We start from the raw sequence: 22755 nt of genomic DNA on the forward strand, positions 1-22755 counted from the left end.
AATCACTTCTCCTTTTTTGGTGAATGGTGTGTGTGTGTCTGTGTCTGTGTGTGCGTGCGTGTGTGTGCGTGTGTATGTACGTGCTAGTGTACAGATATTAAGTACATGACCCATACACTACACTGTAAACCATAGCTCATGTTCAGAGGTAGGTAGAGGCAGTGTTAGAGCTATTTACAACACCAAGCCTAGTAACTGATGTTAGCACTAATGTTTGTAATAGTAGTTCCTTACTAACCCTCTGATGCACTGAATGCCACTGAGCTTATTGAAGTAGGAAGTGGAGCAAAAATGAGAAGTATGAATTCTGGGTTTTCACAAATACAGCAACAATTCAGATACAGTACTGAAAACCATTCATGTCATATAGAAGACACAAAGGCATTAATACAAAAAACTGCTTTAAATTCATGCATCTGTGGGCTTATGTACTTAGCTTAGTACAAGGAAAACATTAGAACAGTTTTGAGATGACCAAGAAAATGCTCCAAATTGCTAATGGGCTAGCATCATTAAAGACAGCTAAGCTTTTGTGTGTGTTTGGGTGCAAGTTAAACAAGGAATCAAGAGCCTCTGTTCAATCCAAACACAATTTACTTTAAACATTAAAGGAAAGATCCTTTATATATACAACATTACATGTTTTGTGGTTGATGAAATCACTGGAGGAACTCTTGTGTAAAGAATGCAAAACTCATCATTCAGTGTTAAATAAAAAATGAATTGTAGTCAGAGGTCAAGGAAATAAGGAACCAGAGTCATATGACAAGTCTTTGTTAGCTTCTTTTGGAATTGTGTCCAAATAACTCAAGTTGCCTTTACTTGCAGACTTATGGCAGTACTTTCTGGAAAGTGCAATCACATGAGATTCAACCTTATTTTATTTATTTTATAGCCTTGGGCCTCCACATAGTTGGTCTCCAGATGTACTTGGAGATTTCAGTTTATTTGAACAGAAATGGAGAAACAAAATCACATCGAAAAATATATTGGCCCTATTTAGTCAGTTAGGCATTGATGACTATAATTCCTAGGACAAGGATGAATACTGTTCAAACACTTTTCCAGATTTTTTTATGTGCGGTTGAATCCTGACACATCCAGGACTCCTAATTTCAGTTCAACTCCATTTCACACCTTATTTAATGCCAAGCTGAGCGACTTTGGAGAGTGAGGGACGGATTCAGGGGCACGGATATACTTCAGCTACAGAAGGTCTGAGATGCTTGCACTAAGCTTCAGTACATCAAGTCTTCTCAGAACACGAAAAAAGAAAGGAACAATAAAAAAAAGTATGGGAGCCATAGACGTCTTGTAACACCAGCCCCCTCCCTAATCCCCACCCCCCCTCGTATCCCCTAATCCCCACCCCCCCCAAAGTGTTCGTTTATCCGAGTGTTCTTGTGTAAATATCTCCAGATCATCCTCAGCGTCTGCAGAGCCCTCGGCGTGCGCTCTGGCCTTGAGGAATCAGAACGGCAAGGACAAAAACAAAGAAAAGGTTTCCGCTCACGTCTCATCGAAAAGCGGCGTGACAGCAGTCGGCTTCGGGAGGCTGATCAGGACCTTCGGGTAGAGAAAAACGAGAGAGAAAACAAGGAAGCACCTCGATTACAGAGAAAGAGAGGGGAGTAGATCTGAGCTGGTCTGTAAATAATAATTGCAACAGCGAGTAAAGAAATTTAAAAAGAGCCAAACTACAAAAAACAGTTAATCATACTAATATATGTTCTCATTATTCTACTTGTATTTCGCACCCAACCTGTTATTTGAAGGTTTTGATCAATATTGGCATTTAATGTGAGTCAAAATTAATACCTGCCAGTCAGGCTGAGAGCTAAGACTGTGTTTACATTGATGGTGAATACTGTATCAGTTTTAAACAAATTGGACAGTGGTAATTTTAGCTTTGGTCACAGCATTGATACAAGGCTGTCCTTGGTTATTATCTATTAACTGAATAGATTACACTGAGACTTCACTGTATCCCTCCTGTGCTGTGTTGCAAACAGAGTGACGGGTCTAACTAACTCTTGAGACGGAGGTGGACTCACTAATCTACATAATGAAACAATGTCCTCCTCATTTAAAATGGATGACATAACAGAAATGAAGTTGTGCCATTGCTGCCTTCATTATGCACTGTTTGCAAGTGAATAAATCACGGTCTTGCTGACAATATGCACTATGTGGCTTTACAGGAAGTGTTACTCCTCATTTATATTGCAAATAAATGTAGGCCTTGCTATTCATCTGAGACCTTCTGAGAACACATCTGACCTAATTAGTGGATATATGCAACGAGAGCTAAGAGGGATGCATGTGGGTAGGCAGGATACTGTCAATTGTATAGTTTTAGATGTGTTCTTTTTGAAACTATTATTTAATGACCCGTGTAATTCATGCTTTCTGCAGATTTGAGAACATATCTGCAATTAGACATTAAGAACAGAATGTGCACATTTTTCAAACAAGGTTTTCATGTTAACCATATTTTGGCACGCCTGACTCTACTAATTAGCGACTCAACAAAATCTCTGTTGAATGAGGTGTGCTTTGTTAGGGTTAGAATGAAAACCTACAGGATGGAGGATCTCCTGGAGCCGGGCTGGCTGCCACTGCTCATGTGCATCCTAGCTTGGTGACTGTGATAGATGCGCTTGGTGTGGAGTCTCACTTAAAATGAGTTGAATTCTGAGTCATGTGAATCCTGGATTGAGACTTAGTGCAAACCTAATGACCATAAAATATGAAATTACAGCTCAATAATTTTTTTCAGTGTAGACAACAATAGTTTTACATGCAGTAATGGCAAAAATGATTCAACTCATTTTAAACTCTAAATTTAGTTTATATTCAAATGAGTAATTCTTTGCAGTACTGAATATGGGACTGGAATGGGAACTCTGGGCACATTTTCCATCTGTGTACGTGGGCTGGGACAAAGTCATTTTATTTTATTCGGTGTAACTCATGAATCTCCCATTTTTGAGTCAAGTGACAGTGTAGCTAATGTCAGGATACACAGTGGCTTAACTATAAAAAGTACTTAAAAGTGCCTCATATCAGGGTCTGGCCCAAAGCAATTTGTCCTTAACGGAGTGAAGCAGAATTAAAGCAACTGCACATTTTTTGTTTCTTAAACTCTATTTACAAAAGCTACTCATACAGTATATGCAGTACAAGAACCAAAAAAAGGAATATTTACTTCAATTCTGTACAGGAAAAATTTTAAATTACTAAAAATGATTTGATTGTGTGAACCCCTTGGTGTGGAGCAGTGTGGTGAAAGGACCGCTGTACTCACTGGGCTATCTTGCAGTTCGTGGTTGTGACAAATCGCCCGGTGTAATGGATATTACACCTAACCACATTGTTGGTGTAGTCTGACTCCAACACAAGGTATTTGGGGTTCACCTGGAGCTGAAACACAAAGTTAACGCGTCTTACAGTATATGTTTTTAAACCCCTAACAAATAACCTCAACATCAAGACACATACCACTGAGACATTTTCTCTTCCTGTTACCTTTAGTATATAGTTCCCTGGTTGGACATCAGTGATATCAATCCATTGGCAGTCAATATCGGCATTGTAGGTGTCATAGCATCCTGGACTCAAACCCTGGAGAGAGATGAGGAAGAAATGTTTACCTGAAGAAGCAGCCAATGTCAGTTCAACAGAGGCCCTCCTCAACATACATCTCACCAGAGCTTATAATTAATATTTTTCAGTTTTTCTTGGGGAAAATCAAGGAGGATTTTAAAAATGGAAGTGTTTCATGGAATTTATCAAGCGCCCATCAACTAAGAAGAGTTCATCCATCCCAAACACTTCCTTGGGCAAACCTGGGTGTCCTATAAATCATTAATATGTGACAGCTCCTGAAACAAAATGGGGCCCAAGATAAAGTCATTATCATGGATCACTGACAGGGCTTGACATGAACTTTTTGCCTCCCCCAGCCTCTGTGTAATTAGTCACTCAGAATTTTCATCAACACCCCCCCCCCCCCCCCAACCAAAAAACAAAGTCATAGCCTAAATATAGGTAATTGGGCAGTGTAACTGCGTGTATTTGTTTGGACATAACATTTTATTTGAACAGAAACCATTAGAGCTATGCAACCTGAGTAAACTATGTGTGTGTGTCTGCCTATGTGAGTGAATGAGAGAGTGAGTAGAAAAATTAGTAATAGTAATAATAATAAGTCACCTACATCTTTAACAAAACATACACTTGAAGATTGTTCAATTAAATGACAAAATCTGTGTATTTCAGATCAATGGCATGAATAAGTGTCAGTGCAGAGAATAAAGAGCACACATATCCACAATTTTAAATAATTTTAATAAAACTTGCACAATTTTGCAATGCAAAAACATTTATTTTATTACTCACCTACAGGCAAGAAGTGCCTTTGAGAAATTCAGTGTTTTATAATGTCAACATTGAAGCTCTGCTGGTGTATTTTTATTTATTTTTATTTTTACTTTGTTTTAAAATTGTAATTACAAAATATTGGTATTGGTACTGGTCACTGGCCAAAGTGGCTAGTAAGAGTGAATGAGTTACAAGCCACTGTCGAATTCTACCACATTTGGCACATGGCAGGTGTTAATGTCAAGCCCTGGTTGCTGAATTGATTGAAGACTGCAGACTGCTATGAGATTGTGTGCCCTGTTTAAAGACAGTGTGAGTATGCTACACGAATCATGCCTCACGGCACCTGGCCGAGTGTGAGAGTGCTCACCTGGGTGTGGGCGGTGCAGGCAAAGCGCTTCAGGTGGCCAAAATCACAGGTGGTGTCCTCCAGGCAGAAGCTGGCCTTGTGGCCCTCCGCAACCTTGTTGCCACTGCTGGCCTCCAAGAGATCGTAGTGGCTGAACTCATCCATGCTGTGGTAATGTCTATTGAGATAACAGTTGATACTTACGTACTGTACAGATTAATGCCATGGCTTTTAATGCAGAGAAATTCATAGAAGAAAAGGGATTTAATGTCACTTTCTTACAAACAAACAAATTCATGGTAAGAGCAAAAAGGAAAAAACTAGATTTATTTAGTAGATTTCAAGGAAGCTGAACACTATATTGTCCTCTCAAAACATAACAATTCTTAGTAGGAGGTGGAACTGAGGATTTACACTGAGATATTTTGTTGAAAGAAAAAAAGAAAGAAATTTGCTGATGCTATCTCCAGGCTTCAACTTGTGAATCAATCACAGTTGGATCAATAATGCCAATGATGATGTTTTGGCATTGATCTGTGGGCTACAGTATCAATCCCAATGTTTTAAAGAGACAAAACAACAATTTAATCAGATGGCTACTCTGCTGTCTTCCAGGTTGAGCTTGTGTTATCTCTTGTAACTCGTGACATGGCAATAGTAGCAAATATCTGTTTCCTATCTACTTGAACAACACACTGAATGCCTGCCTGCTTAATGTTCTTGCATGCACTGTAACATTGCTAATTATACAGTTGCCAGATTGTCTGATTCAATGAAAGGCCTACTCTGAAAGACTCCCAAAAATATCCAGCTGGCATGGCTAAGAGTAAGCGCAGAGTAAAACACCACACACACACACACACACACACACACACACACACACAAATGAAATACCCTCCTTTGGCTTTAATTACAATTAAACAAATTATTGGAAGTCTAATCAATCATTTTGCAAAGTGGGAGGTGGTGGTGTAGAAGGGAGGTAGAGGGGTAATGAAATTGAGTGAAATCTTATCTAGCTTAAGTTACATTGTTCAGTACACTCTCAAAAGTGTCCTGCTGATGGGCAATAATATTACTTGGAGAAAAGCAAGAAGATGAAGGATAACATCAGAGGCACAAGACAAATATCTTGTGGTGTCTAGCAAAATAAATCGTCATAAAACTGCACCACAACTACAGGAAGAACTAAATGAAACTACAGAGAAACTGGTTTCCGTGATTACAGTAAAACGGCAATTACGAACCGCTGGTCTAAAAGGATGTGTATCTTGTTGGGCCCATTTTGAGTCTTTTCTTCTTGTTAACAGCACATGGCGAGGGCCTTTTTGCAGTTGCGCATACAGTATGTTTACTTGACTCTGCACATCTAAGCCTAACTCCTTCTTTCTTTCAACTTCAGCGCCCATTTTACTAACGAGGACTGCTGATTGTCCTGACTAGCCACCATTGCGTGAAACGTGTGTGCAAACAACATGTACAATGTTTACACCACTGTAGCTTCAGATTGCCACAGCTTCTGCAGATACCTGTGAGATTGTATCGCACCCAAAGAATTCAAAATGAATTCTGTGCCTTAATGTACCCTGGGCAATCACTTACAGCAGTAACTGACATGGCGGAAGGCTGTGAATGAGAACACGTCAAGCATCGGTAAGCAGGAGGAGAAGGCAATTACTATCGCACCAAACTGCAAACTCCCTGACTATTTCAGCCAATGCGCTTTTGGTGCTGTTTTGGATATGACGCAAAAGGAACAGACAGATGTGTACGTGTTCAGTAGATATTGCAAATTTCTTGGCTCATAAAAAGTCAGTACTTGGCTAAAACAAATACCTGCACCCAGATCGGCCCTTTTCAGATCAGATTGGACGCCGCCAATCTATAGTAATAACTTCTAAAAAAAAGATCGTGAAAAAGTCAGCAGCATACTTGTAATTTGAATATTTAACGGTTTCTGCTACCTGACGAAAATAACACCCAGTCTGATAAAACTTGCTACACATCTCGCTCCTTTGAAATCTACATACAAGAGCGGTCTTCGGTCTTGTAGTTAAGCCAAGCCAGAATTCCCACAGCAGATGCTGGGTAAGTCCTAAACCAAGCTTCAAGTGGGCAGAGAGTTATACACTAATGCACATCACTGAGCTATTTATCTTGCAGGCAGCCCTAGACATCTAATCATAATTATCAAGATAAATCACACTTATTTTTTTATTGAACGCCCTCAGTGACAATAGGGGACTAATTAGAAGGCTCGAAGTACGTTTGGGGGTTGCTTGCACGCAAAGTGCAGACACAGAGCATTTCTGTTTTGTCAGTGTGTAATTCTGGTGAGGTAAATGTTGGCGTGCGTTGAGCGGGGGAGAATCAGGCTGTGTAAATAATGCCTAACTTCTGCTGCAGCGTTAATGAAAGCTGGGGGTGGTGGGGGGGTGGGGGGTGGTGAGGTAAGGCAGCGGTAAAATCATCTTTGTTGGCAGATTAGGTACTTTTTCCCCGGGCGGAGTGGGACAATGCATAAGCCTCATTATTTCCATTAACGGCGCAGGTCTGAAAAAAGGAGAAAACGGGCAGACGAGCGGTTGAAGGCGGAGCTCTGTGGCGCGACCCCTCGGTTTCCTGACCAGTATTTGCTGGACTGCTCGTGTCGTCTGAAGACAGGAGGAAAGGCAATCAGGAGAGAGGACATCCGACGCACGCACACGCCGTTCGTCATTCACGCGAGGGCACAGAGCTTACGGGGAGGGGGTAGAGGGATGCGCTCGAGGGTCTGCTGGAGGGGGCAGAGGGAATGGTGCTATTGTTTTCGTATCCGGAGCAGACGTTTAGTCAGACCGAAGCCACGAGATTATTCTTCCTCTCTGGGTGAACAGGAGATGGAGTGGGACAGACAGCAGCCAAGAACATTCTCCTCAGACCACTGGATCTCACCCCATGCCCCCTCTGTCTCTTCTCTCTGTCTCTCTCTCTCCCTCACTCCCTCCCTCTCTGGGTCTCAGAGGGAGAACATTCAAGACCATTGAGAGAGGGAAGGAATGTCTCTAATCCTCACATGCAAAGCATTCCAATCTGATTTTTAGAACTGACTTTGTTACTTTTCCCCCTCTCCTACATAAGGTTTGCTCCATCATACTTGGCTTTCTGACTCATCCCATGGTGCGTGGAGCAGTCCCTGATGCAACAGGGCCTACAATCAGATATTTAGTGGAGGCTTGACGTTTGCACATCATGAACTGCCACTCTGGCTACAGTAAGCGTAGAGAAAAGAACAGAATGTAAACACCTGTGCAAAAGTTGTGACCTCTACCACCTCCCGCCCCAACCCCCAGGCCCCCAAAGTTCTGGAATTGCTAATTCAATTAATGAAATATAATGGACACAGAAACAGACCCTTCTGGCTTTATAGCAGAAGTATCCTAAGGCTACATTTACAACACAGGTCTTGATGCCCAGTTCCAATTTTTTTCCTATATCCTATTTTTTGACCGCCTGTTTACATCTACTTTAAAGTGACCCATATCCAATACCTGTGCTCACACAGTTTACACTTGAGACAGCCTGCATACACACTCAAGGGTTTGATTACTGCTACAAAAGTAAGCAACCAAGCCGCCTCAGCCATATCGCCATCTACAATGGACACAAAATGAGACAGAAAAAATAATTCAAGCTGTTGCTTTTCAGCATCTCAGGTTCATAACAAACATCTTCTGTATTTTTCCTTATACCGACCCTTCGCCCCACATACTTAAAAGGCACGTAACCTTGGTATTCGCCACTGGACTGAGCCTTTGTCCCCCGTTTAACTTCTTTTAACATTTACCATTACCAGCGGAGAGTGCATGTGTTGTGCATGTGATATATGTTACGCATCATTCAAACTTTAAAAAGTATGAGAATATAGCATTTTCTATGATGTCCAAATCGAAATGACGGGGAAATTCCGATCTGTGCGTTTACATGACAGTCGCACTGACAGATATCCGATTCCGGTCGAACGTGACCCGAAGACAGATCTGAAAATATCCAATTCTATGTTCTTTTTTCCTGTTTACACGTTCATAATACATATCCAATCTGTGCCATGTGAAAAGAAATCTGAATTGGGTCACTTTTACCACGTGGTGTAAACATAGCCTACAGTAATTCAGTTCAGAAGTATGTAAAAATGTTAAGTAACCTGACATAACTAGCAGGATACCATTTTGAATCATTGAGGACACTTGTGCGGACGGAGTGTACAGTGTAAGGAACTGGGCTTGTAACCGAAAGGTCGCAGGTTCGATTCGGTAGGACCTGCGTGTACCTTAGCAAGGTACTTAACCGAAATTGCTTCAGTATATATCCAGCTGTATAAATGGATACAATGTAAAATGCTATGTAAAAGTTGTGTAAGTCGCTCTGGATAAGAGCGTCTGCTAAATGCCTGTAATGTAATGTAATGTTGTCATACTCTCCTGCACATAGCCTAAAATGCTGCATGCAAGCCATAAACCATAAACCACTGTGATTAAAGTCATCAGCTGAGTTAATGAATAAGGATGTGACAACTTATTTCTTCACAAGTTTTTTTCTTAACTATTTGTCTTAACAAGGAATAAGGAAAACCTAATGTAGATGAAGTTACTACATACCAATGATGGGTGACAAAGTAATATAAAACAACCAGGTAAAGTACCACACAGACTAAATACTGGCTTTAACTTGTGAGTGTATACAACCAGTGCAAGCAGAAGCCTCAAAGAGCCTATACCCATTTCGCAACTAACACACAGACACTGAAAGAAGAAACCCTGGACAGACAAGGCATTGTAAGAATTTGGGTCGATCCCAGAGTTGTATAATTTTTGTCTTTCAAAATGGCCTCCCGCCCTGAAGTGAATGCCAGAACACCTCTATCACTGCCAGGCTGTCTCCTTTTTGTCGAACACAGTCTGGGTGAGGGGTGGAAGGTGCGAAGGGGGAGGGGGGTGGGGGAGGAGAGAGATTATTTATTCTTTTCTCACGGCAGAGCCTTTCTGCTCTGCTGGCCGATTCTCTCGAGAGACCGGGAAGGAGCAAACGCGCCACGACGTCACCCGACGGCGCTCCTCCTAATCTGCAAAATGGCCAGTTAACATTCCACAGGGATTAGGGTAGCGTAGGCATGAGGCCCGCACAGATTGGGAGAGCTCTCGAACCCCAGCCATTCGTACGGCAAGCCCCTACCACGCCGGGCACGGCCACGGAGAGGAGGGCGAACAGCAGACCTTTCGAATAATATACCAAACAGCTGAGAACGGGAGTCTCTGGAGGACCCGCTTTCATTGGCTGAACCCCAGCTATTTAAAAAAAAAAAAAAAAAAAAAAAAAAAACATTTTAGAAACGGCTGGAGCCAGACGGGAACACTGAAGCGGAACCTGGTCTCAGGAGATGCACGTCAACCAAATTACTTTTCTGTCATTCTTGTTTTGTGATGTATAAAAAAACAACAACTGTTTTTTCACTTTGCAGAATTGCAGCATTTCAGATGATTGTCCAGCAAGAGCACTTTGCTCAGAAACCATCAAAAACCTCTTAGACATGAGTAATGGCTGTAATGTAATGCTTTGGCCAATTGCTGGTGGTACTACGCATGGAGCAGAACTGGACATAGTCTGGACCACGATCACCTTAGAGTTTGAAATTGAGCTACAGCTTCCGCAATTTGGTCAAAATGCTTAAATGCGACAACTACTTCAGAAAGGAAGCTTCTTGATATGACTTTTTGGATGTGACTTCAAATAGAGACATCTTACAGACTGTTTGCTGCATAAATCAGTGGTGCCTGCAGCCGTACGCCAGTTACACCCTGTGCGTAGCATCACGCCTACGCATTTGGAAAAATGTATGTAAACCTGTTCCCATCCTATCAATAAAACTGCATAAAGCTGCGGGTTGAATTTTGCTGTTGGAAAGGGACCGCGGCTTGTCATCTGCCGTTAAGCTTTTGCTAAAAATAATGGTTGATGATTGATGATATTTTTCATGTTAGTTACTGAAAAAAGAAATACGGCGAATTACTAGACGCGGTGGTTGGTAGGAGAGCGAGCGACTCAGTTTTCAACAGCAACTAAGATGGAAACAAGACTATTTGAAATCATGAGGAAATAATGAGTAAAACAAATAATGAGAAAACACAAACAAGCAAGTTTATTTCAATTTGTCCAGAAAAGGAATAAGTTAGAGTGGGATACATAGCAGTGCAAGCTCGCAACCACAGCCTGCAGCTACAGTAGGCTAACTTCTACCCGAATATAGACTGTGCTGAAGGTAGCGCTAACAATGCTGCTGTCTACTGGCTCTGTGGAACGCTCATTCAGCAGTTGCATGGTTTGCAGACATAGGCCTATTTACAGAGTACAATCCCTGACAAACGGCCCTGGACTTGAATTACTGAACATCCACTATGACATGAAAATAGGCTGTGTGGCAGTTCTGTGTGAATGGTATGCAACAGGGAGGTGAAGAGTTAACTTCAAATAAGTAGGGAACTTGTTTTTTAAGTTTGTTAAAGGGATGTTATGTTGTATTTTTACCTTGAAAATGTTATAAATTAACCATGCTAAGGCATATCTATGATGCACTGGCATTTTGGTCCTTCAAAGCTAGCTAGCAAAGCCCAGATACAGCAAAGAAAAAAGACCATCCAACAGAGCTCGTTAAAGAACTAGAGGTAACTTCGGAATTGCTTTTCCTCGGTGGTTAACATTATGATAATTTTTCTAGTTATGATTAGAATTTTAGTTCATTTCATGAATTAACTGAATGAAAACGGTATTGACACTGATCGTGGCTACACAATCAGCTGAACAGAGAAAAAACAATTTCCCTTAATTATTTGATTATTGCAGGGACAGACTTACCCAAATCTCCACTGAGCTAAAATAAATGCAATTTCAGTGATTTAATAACTTTGGTATTTTGCTTCAATAAGTGCCTTCTCTTGATGAGTGGTTGATTAATGTTTTTGTCATTTGTTCATTGCATCTAGCATGTTAATTAAGGCTGTTACGCAAAAGCCAGTGGTAGCAGACCTCCCTGGTGAAGAGAAGCCTTGCCTGATTGGTGAAAATGGGAAGACTCAGAGGACATTGACTGAAAGGGGAAAATGAGGAAGTGGTGAAGTCACTGGCGCAAATAAAAGGGACACTGCCAACCCAGCCAGTGAAGCTGATAATAATACATAATAATAATAAAATAATAATAATAATAATGATGATGATGGTTATTATTATTATTATTATTTTATATATTGTCAAGCACCAGGACAAACCTATTGAATGACTGGACCAGAGGCCACTATGAAACCTTGTTGCTGCAGAGAAACAATGAAATATGGTGATGTTCCACACACACACACACACACACACACAAAATCTGTACTCACTGATGGCAGCTATGCCACTCCCAGGTGTGGCGAGGGCGGTTGGGCATGAAGTCAGCTGTTCCTTGGTTTTTAACCCTTTGTGGGAAGCGCAAGAGAACCCTGATATCGTAGTCTGTTGTTTCAGGACCATATGCTGAGCTGCAGGGAGAAGAAAACATGGGCCATGTGTTACTTTTGAGTGAGAATACACCATGCAACAAGGAACTGCCAAGTCTTTGCCGCTCACTGATAGGCGGAGGGAAGGAGAGACTTCTAGTATGTGATTGTGAACCTCAAGTTCATCGGATTTCCTGATGGTGGGACAAAACAAATGCATGGCTGGTTTGCAGGTTTCTTGATTAGACTCATTTGCTTTTAAAGAATGAAGTAAAATTTAAATGTCTGCTGCCTGTTCTATTTGCAGTATGTGCAGCTAGGTACAGTGTGTACTTTCCCTGTTTACCTGTTTGATTTTGAGTGACAGTTTGCTAAATGTCAGTCTACATTTGGAAGGGAGAGGGGAATCAAAATGCATTGCTCCCAGAGTCCCCTGTTTAGTGGTCTGGAAATGGAGGAGGATAGTAGGGGGCTGGGGCGGGGGCTTGGGGGGGGGGGGGGGGGGGGGGGCAGGTTGGGGGGGGGGGGGGTAGGCAGCGTTAAGGCAAGTCCCTGTGAATGCTAACAGAATCACAGGCACACTCTAGGGCTCAGCCTTGGGGCCCGGGAGGCCACGCAATCCATCTTGTGCTGGTTGTTGACTTATGCGGAGAACAGCAAATTACTTGGAGCCATCTGTCTGTGATCACCGTGATATGCTGGCAGGATATGAGTGCCGGGTGAGAAATGGCTCTGCTTGAGATATCAGGATGCACAGGCGAGCGTGCGAAACTGCAGGGAGCATTCCGAGCGGCCGGTCTGAGGACCGACGCAGGCTTACTCTCGAAAGTCAGAGGTGAAGGTCGCACGCACATTCAGACATCACAGATTAAACTCCGCCAGGACGGATATACAGTCCTTCATTATGAATATAGAGTAAGAGTAGGAAGAATTCCTGTTTCAGCCGTACACAAGACGTGAATTTCAATTATTTTAAACTTCAGATTATCTTGGAAAAACACATTGTCTACTGCAGTTTAGAAAGTGTGAAAAGTTTCAACAAGCGGGTTGAAGACATATTTGAGAGGAAATGGTCAGAGCCACGCTTAAAGCATCATAACACCATCCCTTCTTTTATATGCATCGTTATTGCCATAATGAAGCTATACAACATTAACATGGCATATGTGTTTAAGATACATTCTGGGGTTTTTAAAACAATAAATAATTTCAGCTTTTGAGTATGTTTTCAATGTCCTTATACAAGCTACTTTGGAGTTATTTAAAGTGTATTTTCTTACTTTGGACCACAAACCCCCACACGAATCTTTATCAGCCACTGTACATAAAGCAGGTCATCAAAAACTCCTAAAATGTTTAAAATATCCTTCACTGCACAAAAAACTGCCACAGCCGATTAAAAACATACTCCAAAACCGAAATGAAATCAAAAAAGCCCAGACATTTACCTACCCCTTTAACACCACTGACACCACTGAAATAAAATACTAAAGTTTAAAATAGTGCTAATGAAGTTTAAAATAGTAGCAACTGAAGTTTCAAAATGGCAGAGAAAATGAAAGCTGTAGTTCCGGCCGGCGTAAGGCTGGTAAAAACGGCACAGTCCCCACCTGGCCAGGCATTTTTCTTCCGCAGCACATCGGAGTGAATACATGTGATTCCTCTGGATGTAGGTGGAGGCCTGGACGTAGTGTGGGTCAGGAACCAGGTCAGGCAACTCTGGAAAGACACGGCGGAGTTGAGAATGACATCACAGATTACTTTTCATTCGTCATTGTCTAACCAGACCAAAAAAAAAAAGTTATTTAAAAACCTACTTTTCAAGACCTGGCCACAATGGTAACATTTGAAGGACAAATCATAGAACAAGTCTGACTGATAACCGACATAGTCAGCACTTGCAATAGCTCTTTTGCTGCTTGATTTCTGAGGTTTAGCATGTGGGTCATTAATTGCATAGTCTCTGTTTAAGATCTTAATAACTGTGTGCAATTGCAACATTTTAATTATTTATTTTGGTAATATGAAGAACCCGTGTCAACTAAATTTGACAAAGAAAATGTAACATAATTGCACTGTTTCAGTACATGGGGAAAAGCATTCACTACAAATTGGCCATCAAACAGTTAACAGAGCAGCTATCAGTGGGAGTGAGGTTTATAACAAAGCCTCTCTAATTGCTGTGAATTCCAGATTATCGTCATGTCGACCTCTGGGTCACTGCAATATCCTGGTGAGGGTGATGTTAAGGTACTCCTTTGGATCACTTTGTTTTCTGTAGGTTTTGTGGTCCACATTTGTTCAGTATCTATCCCATATATATTTTTTAACAATCTTTTGTTTGACTATTGACTATTGAGGCACTGTCTGTACATTCAATTGAGATGCATAGCATAGCTCTGTATAAAGTTTTATGTTCTGTATGTGGTGGTAGAAATATATACTTTGCAGAAACCCAGTCATTCAGGTAGACTCTGTCAGGCACTGACATTCAGGGGTGGTCAGCTGATTTCAAATTAGGGAGGCAGAGAATTTTCCTTTGAACTGTTAATAGTCCCGAAGCAGTTTTCTGTGATTAAACAGCAATTTTAGAAGCAATCTCCCATCAGCGGCTAATTCCTTTTCGCTTAATTGCATCTAATGCGGTACCATTACCTTTTGTGCTCTTCAAGTAAAATAGTTTTAATTATAACAAAAGAGATCAGGTTACATGAAATTATGTTGCATAAAACAAAAGGCAACAGAGATTGGTTTCTGTTACATACAAAAAGTGATTTAATGCAATTTAATGAGTTACACAGGCAGGGAAACCACATTAGAGACAATCAAGCGGAAAAGGAATCAGCTGGTGATGGGTGGTTTTTATTTAAATGAGCACGGTTGTTAATTATGCAAAAACAGGTTTTAGTCTGCTATATCTGTGGCTTTCCCTTTGCCAAGATGGATCAAGTGCGTTTTATCATTTCTTATGTATGTCAACAGCCTCTCCTTCTCGCCATATGGAAACAACTGAGATCAAATTAAGATTTTGTTAATGATGGCATCGTATCTTCATCTGGTGACCTTAACTTATGATAAATGTTGCTCTGCACTTCCAGTCTAGCAGTCTAAATGGCAACGCAGGATGAACATGTTCCAACTCATTTCATCCTCATGCAGTTAATTTAAAATGAATGGTAATCCTGTGTGTGGGAGGAGTCATTCAGAAATCAAAGGCTTGACACATCTAATGAGAACTATTCAATACTCCATTAGCAGTGGTATTCAGGTTAAGTACAGTATAACTGTCATCGGTAATATGACATATTATACAGGATTTACGACTGTATTATCACACAAAACATACGGTACGTGGGATTTAGTACAACTATATTTTCCAATAAAACACAGTTCATGTGCTTCAGAATTAGGGCATTTGTGTGTGTGTGTGTGTGTGTGTGTATGAGAGAGAGAGAGAGGGGGTGGATCTTTTCTAATGGGCGCAGTCAGATAAACCTCTGGACAAAAGCTGAAGTAACAATGAGCTAATTTATTTACTCTTTAAGACATTTGCCCAACACTGTCACAAAAAAAGAAAAACAAATAAGCAAGCATCTCTGCAATGTCATAGCTAACGACTGTCTCACTAAGAAAGTCCCGGAACTTTTTAGCATAGACGTTCCTGGTCTGAAAAAATAATATATCAATTCATTCATTGATTTATGCAATGATGAAATATATGTACAATCAAAATTTCTGTTACTGGGCATGTATTAAAAGATGTTCTATTCTTGATGTTCATGTTTTGATGCACATTTTTGTTCCAAATATTTGTTTGGTTGCTATTCACAAGCAAACCAGCAAAATTTGCCAGTCAGCTTGGGAGTATTGGGTCTCATAGAGGAAATCTGGCAAATTCAAAACTACAGCAACTGAACTATGCCCTATGTTGCAAGTTTCAATAATTATGATATTTTTTTGCTCAGTGAAATAAGAAAGGACTGTGTTAGAAATATTAATTTAATTATTTTAGGAAGTCAAGAATTGTGAATGTCAGGATGCAATGAAAAATATCCAGTGAAAATCCTGCATCCTGGTAAGGAATGAGTGGTCTGATGACCGCCCATCTCATACTAATGTTAATTCTAATTTCTTGTGATGGCTTTGACTGACTCCACTGACACCGTGGGAGGTATCAGAATAGGTTATTGTGAAGGAGAAAAATAATGCCCACTTTCAGTTCCAGGAAGAAACACAGAATTTCCAATCTCTCACCTGTAATACCCAGGGTAAAGACCTTCTTGGTTGGTTTGGTTGAACCAGGTTCAAGTGAGAGTTCTCACCAGCCTCTGACTGCGATAATATGTCTCATTTGTTATCCCTTTCAGTCAGTCTAGGTAAACAGAGGGAGCTTCCTGGTAAACACGGAGCGGCTGTGCGAAATGCTGTGGTTTTCCTGGCAGGGGAGCCATCACACTCCCGGGTTCCTCTCCCCTGAACTTTGTTCAGTGCCATAAGCAGCAGGAGCCACAGATCTCTGCCTCCTGAGCCGGAATGGGGGTGATCTGAGCGAAAAGCCGATTATCTTTTTTTGAAAGAGAGTCTGATTCCACACTTGGATTTTTTTAACCCTCCTCTGCCCTTAAAATTGTTTCCTCACCAAAATCCAAAGTGTACAACACTGTAATATGCGGAAAAAAGGTCCTACAAATTGTTACGCATTTAAAAAAAAAAAAAAAAAATTCCATTCTGTATAATAGAATTACATATTGCATGCAGTAAGCTATTAAATAACCCATTGAATACCCAAAAAGTGATATCTGGGTTATGATGAGTTATGACTGAAGAGATAAAAGGACAAGCCAATTGTTATATAAAATCAAAAGAATGCATCAAAAATATTTCAAGGTATATAAATTTGATATACATATCATTTGCAGAATTGTTACTGCACAATTCAGTTTCAGAGACCATGCCTAAGCATATTACCTCAGGCGTACTATGACATTCCTTACTGTAAAATTGTTTTAGGTTTGTGGAAATATGATCAGTATTAGGCATATGGCAATATGATCTATTGCCTGCTTTCTATTGTTCAAAGTTTTGACAACTTACCATCTTCAACTCAAATAAATCAATGAGGGCCTGTGGTGTCCCTCAAATGTTAACATTTTGGGTGTGAGCAGAGTAGTTCGGAAATCAATTAAGTCCTTTGATGATAATCAGGTTGATGATTGATTTATTTGTGTTGCTATGAGAAACAGGACCACATAATATGTTTATCTGCATACAGATATTTCAGATTTAGATGTTTACTGTCATCAACCACACTTGCCTGTAAGATGCAATTGCTTGTGAATCACAATATAATTAAGTTACGTTTTCAAGTGAGATATACCTGAGAGGCTGCCGGTGTTGAAAGTATTGAAAGGAAAACCATTTTTAGTGGTGCACAACTTCAGATTGTTTCTGTAGCTGTCAAAATTTAATGGCGAAAATACAAAGGTGAAAGGAAATGGCATCTAAGAGACCTAAGAGTGATCTAAGAGATCCTATTCATTCAAAATTGAAAAGAGTCCAGATAGGTTTCACTGTACTGCAGTAAATTATAAGCACATGTGAAATTAAAATCACTTTTCATGTTGCCTACTCAGTGGGTTGCATAAAAATAATTTTAACTCAATTTACTGTTAAAGAACACCACCAGATACAAAACAAATGTTGAATCCTGGCAAGCGTATCATTACAATGCTATGCTCAGCAGGGAATATGTTGCAATAGATAACCAAAGACTGATAGTCTGGGTCTGAATTCTCCTTTATTCATATCCCATTGCCTCATCTTGAAATCTGATATAAAATCCAGTCAGGTGTAGGGATGGTAAAATTATGGTCAAATATTGTATATATTTAGATATTATTTTTCAAAAACATATTTTGCTAAGAAAAAGATGAACGAAAAGAAGGTACAGCAATGTGTAACGGACGTAGGCCGATATAAATCTCAGCAGCGCTCTCTGACATGCCTGGAATGACTGAAAGGAAAGCCTCTCCTGCCAATCTGAATAGTTTGGTTAGGAATAAAGTTCACTTTGAGAGAGTATATTTGAACCAGATTTAATTTACATGAACTTTGTTGAATTAGTTGAATTAACAGCAAACATTTTACTGTGTATGTGGGAGTCTACCTCAGTTGTGCCAACTTCTTTCCCATTATGGTTGCCTGATTCAGGGGTCTTCGCACTCTGAGCCCAAACTTTCTGACCCACCTTTTATGAAAGTGTAACCTAGCATATGTTCAACAAATGCAACCGCAATGCTCAACACGGAAACCTCTCAACATGGCACAAGCTAAATGCAGATGGTTCATTTAAATACAATGTACTGTGACATTGTTTCAGCTAGTGTTTTGAGTAGTGAATCAGAATTTGAAACACCTGGTTGCAATAATTGAATGGTTTATTCAAGGCTTAATCTAACAATTCTGTTTTCTTTTTCAGCCAGTGTGGAAATGGTAAGCCTCATCAGTCGACTCAGTGACTCATTCTTTTCCATTGCCAAACTTTCACAGAAGTGCTTTAGATGGTAGAAAATGAAACGGAAATTGAAAAATATACAAGATGAAGCCTTTCTCCAACTGCAAAGGTAAACGGCTTAGGAGTCAGGTAGTGTGGTTAGTGCTCTGCTGAACTGGTTTGTTTCAACATCCCTCAAATCTAAATGGCTTGCTACTGCCAGGAAGCATGAAAAAAAGGCCAAAGGAAGTATACATTTTCAGGCCCCTTTTTTGTTCTCTTCTGATGATTTTACCTCTCTGGTTTTGACACATTGCAGATGCCCATTTCACAACCCGCATGTATGTTCAGAAATCAGCTGTTCACTTTGCCTTTAGAGGAAATTTACATTTTACAAAAGGATTGAAAAAGGTCCCTTTAAATGAGAAGGCATTATCTAGATAAACGATCAGGTGAAGATAACACCCACGTCAATCTCGACACTAATCGAGACGGAGTGTGGCACAGTGGGTAAGGAACTGCGCTCGTAACCGAAAGGTCGTAGGTTCGAATCCCGGGTAAGGACACTGCCGTTGTACCCTTGAGCAAGGTACTTAACCTGCGTTGCTTCAGTATATATCCAGCTGTATAAATGGATACAATGTAAAGTGCTATGTAAAAAGTTGTGTAAGTCGCTCTGGATAAGAGCGTCTGCTAAATGCCTATAATGTAATGTAATGTAATGTACCCAATTGAAATTTTTTTGAAAAAAGACAGTGGTTTGGCAATTGTAGGAACAAGAGACCAAGTTGTTTTGTCTTACCTCTCTGCTCAGTTTGGTAAACAGTGCCCACATTAACGTTGGGGTTCTCCAGTGCGGAGTTGGGAGAGATGGGGTTCCTGCCTGATGGGGCTGGCATCAAGACAGGTGGCTGTACTCTCGCAAAGGGGGGGAACTGCTCGTACTGTGGGCTGCGCAAGGGCGTCTGATTGTCTGTACTGCTCCTGTCCACTGCTGGGGCGTTGGGGTTGGCTTCAGGGGCAATGTTGGTGTCAGGAATGGCAGGGGACCCTTCATTGTACAGGCTCAGGGAATAGGTGTGGTCTAGGCCACCCGAGACAGGTGGCTGAGCCGGCTGGCTTGGCAAAGCTAGGTTGGGGACCGACTGGTAGTAGCGGTAACCGTTCTCGCTGTAGTCAGTGGGCGAGTTTGGCTGCACTGGCAACAGACTTCCCCCGGTGTGTGGCGCACGGGCATAGCTCCTGCTGGTACCAGCTGAATATCTGCCCCCCCCGGCTCGGGGCTCTGTGATGATGGCATCATATGGTGCAGAGTAGGAGGGCTGGCGAGGAAGGAGGTACTGAGGGTAAGATGGCCCATTGAAAGATGATGAAGAAGATGATGATGATGATGATGAAGAAGAAGATGACGAAGAACCCGTCAAAGGCCTGACTCGGGAGCTTGAGGAAGACTGGTACCGTCCAGCACCGTTAGCCACACTCGCCGCCCCCTGGCGCCAGTTATCCGGCACCCGACCGAACCCAAAAGACGGTCTGGTCTGGCTCCTGGTCATCTCAGAGCCGGCCCGGGACGGGGCCTGTCTGCGCACGTTGCTGCCCTGGGGCCGGCGGACTCCGTGAGGCGACGCATCTGCCAGCAGCACCCTGTGACTCCTCTGACGGTCCTGGCCCCTGGCGGGGACATACTCGGCCCCGCTGTTGAGCAGGCTGAACACCCTTCCGTTGTTCTCCCACTGGATCCTCTGTCTCCAGGGGTTAGTGCGGGCATCCTGCCTCTGTGCCTCCACCTGCACCCAACCGACGAGCAACAGCACCCACAGCGAACAAGCCACAACGGCAACTGCCATCATTCGAGCCACACCTCGCTGGGCTCAAGGATCAATGAGAAAGAAAACAGTTGTTCTGAGTATTCTGTATAGCCGTAGACCAAATCTGCGTCCCTCGTAAATCCTCGTTGGCTGGTGAGCAGGAATGGCTTGAGGTGAGAAGATTCCAGGAGGTTGTGTCCATCCACAGCCCTACAGCCGAGAGTCGCAGGAGCTTAAAGTCGGACTTGTCTCCCCAGCAGACATGCCCGAATGGCTGAGAACGCGTTCCAGGGGAGGGGAGAGCGCTAGCCTCTCCACGTTGGAGCTGAGTGCAAATCCCTGGTCTTCCTGGCTGCCTTGATGTGGCGGCTGTGGATCTCGCATTGCTCTCAGACCTCTGCATAGGAGCTGCCCTGCTCCACTCAGCTTTGGCGCTGGTCTCTATTTGCTTCTCTGATTGCTTACAACAGGCTGTGAAAAAACTCTCAAAGTTTTTTTTTTTTTTCTTTTTTCTTGAGAGACATCCCACATGGCCCTAGTGCTAGAATGGTTTCTTGGACTGCAACAGCTATGCCGCCTGTAAAGATTCCAGAGTCAACATTACTGTCTGCAAAGGCATTCAGTTACATTGTTTCTCATTGACTAGTCTTCTGATTCTCATTTCTTAGCATTTAGAACAAGAAAATACATGGAGACTGTGACTATGTTTCATCACAAAAAGAAGAGCATGAACACATTTTACTGTGTGTACGTGTGTGCGTGTGTGTGTGTGTCTGTATGTTTGTATATTTAGAGTCTTTGAGTTTTTGAACATCGGCCCATTTCTTGTTGTTTTGGCTCTCTACTCCAGCACATTTGATTTGAAATGAAATAAAACAATGAATATGCTGTTGAAATGCAGACTGACAGCTTGGTATTTACATCCATATTGTGTAAACCATGTCAGAATTTCAGCCCTTTCATATATACCCCCCCATTTTGGGGGCCTGAAAGTAATTGGATAATTGGCTGCCCAGCTGTTCCTTGGCCAGTTGTATGTTGTTGCAACATTATTTCATACACAAGAAAGCTAAGAAAAGGTCTAGAGTTGATTCTAGGTGTTGACTTTACATTTGAATCTGTTGTTGTCTCTCAACATGAGGAATAAAAAAGAGGGGATATCGGCAGCAAAGCAGGCGGGGAGAATGGAATCTGAATAAATCAGAGACATAACCAAAATATTGGGTGTGTCAAAATCAACTGTTTGGTACATTGTTAAGAAGCAAGAATGCACTGCTGAACTCAACAATAGCAAACAGCCTGGTAGATCATGGAAGACAACTGTAGTAGATGCCCAAAGAATACTTTCAATTGTGATGAAAAAACTAATTTTCAACTGTCAATCAGATCAAGAACATTCTCAAGGATGTAGGTATAGATGTGTCATAATAAAGGGAAGACTAAACCAGCATAACCTCAGAGGGTTCACAGCAAGATGCAAACCACTGGTAAGCCTCAAGCAGAACTCAAGCAGAACTGCCAGATTAGAGTTTGGGGAAAAGTACATTAAAAAACTGTAGAGTTTCTTATGGGCAGATGAGATCAGTATTAACTTGTTCCAAAGTGATGGAAAGAGAATGGTGTGGAGAAAGAAAGGAACTGCTCATGATCCCCCTCACCTTGAGTGGAGGCAGTGTTATGTAAGGGCATTGGCATGTATGGATGCCACTGGAACTGACTGACTTCATTCACTGACTGATGATTCAAAATGAATTCCATAGTGTACAGAAACATGTTATCTGCTCAGATCCAACCAAATGCCTCAAAATTCATTGGACAGTACTTCACCTTCCCGCAGGACAATGATCAATAGTATACTGCTAAAGCAACCAAGAAGTTTTTCAAAAAGTGGAATATTGAACTGAAGACAAAACACGCTAGAAACAAAAAGGTCTGAAGCTGGCTGCAGTACAGGCCTGACAGAGCATCACCAGGGAACATACCTCACATCTGGTTATGTCTATGGATTGCAGACTTCAGGCAGTCATCAAATGCAAAGGATTTTCAGTGTACTAAATTGCATGGCTTTATTTCATTACTTTTGCCCCCATAAAATTGAGGGACTATACAATTCCTACACAGATCACCTGATATGGATGGAAATACCCATAGTGAATGGTTTTATTTCAAACCCAGTGTATAAGTCCCAGTTCTTTTGCATTCAACTGTATAACT

The 22755-nt window shown here is 41.5% G+C and overlaps 1 protein-coding gene across 1 annotated transcript; it reads right to left on the reverse strand.

Annotated features, from left to right (window-relative positions):
• Positions 1-1374: 1374 nt before the first annotated feature.
• Positions 1375-20996, reverse strand: LOC135255176 (lysyl oxidase homolog 1-like). Its single transcript, XM_064336004.1, has 7 exons — positions 19536-20996; positions 13851-13959; positions 12145-12282; positions 4754-4910; positions 3529-3624; positions 3308-3423; positions 1375-1566 (listed from the first exon to the last, which is right to left on the reverse strand). The coding sequence occupies exons 1-7, from the start codon at positions 20581-20583 to the stop codon at positions 1560-1562; spliced, it is 1671 nt and encodes a 556-aa protein (XP_064192074.1). The 5' UTR covers positions 20584-20996; the 3' UTR covers positions 1375-1559.
• Between the last annotated feature and the right edge of the window lie 1759 nt (positions 20997-22755).

This window comes from Anguilla rostrata, chromosome 5 (assembly GCF_018555375.3).
Source record: "Anguilla rostrata isolate EN2019 chromosome 5, ASM1855537v3, whole genome shotgun sequence".
Lineage (NCBI taxonomy): Eukaryota > Metazoa > Chordata > Actinopteri > Anguilliformes > Anguillidae > Anguilla > Anguilla rostrata.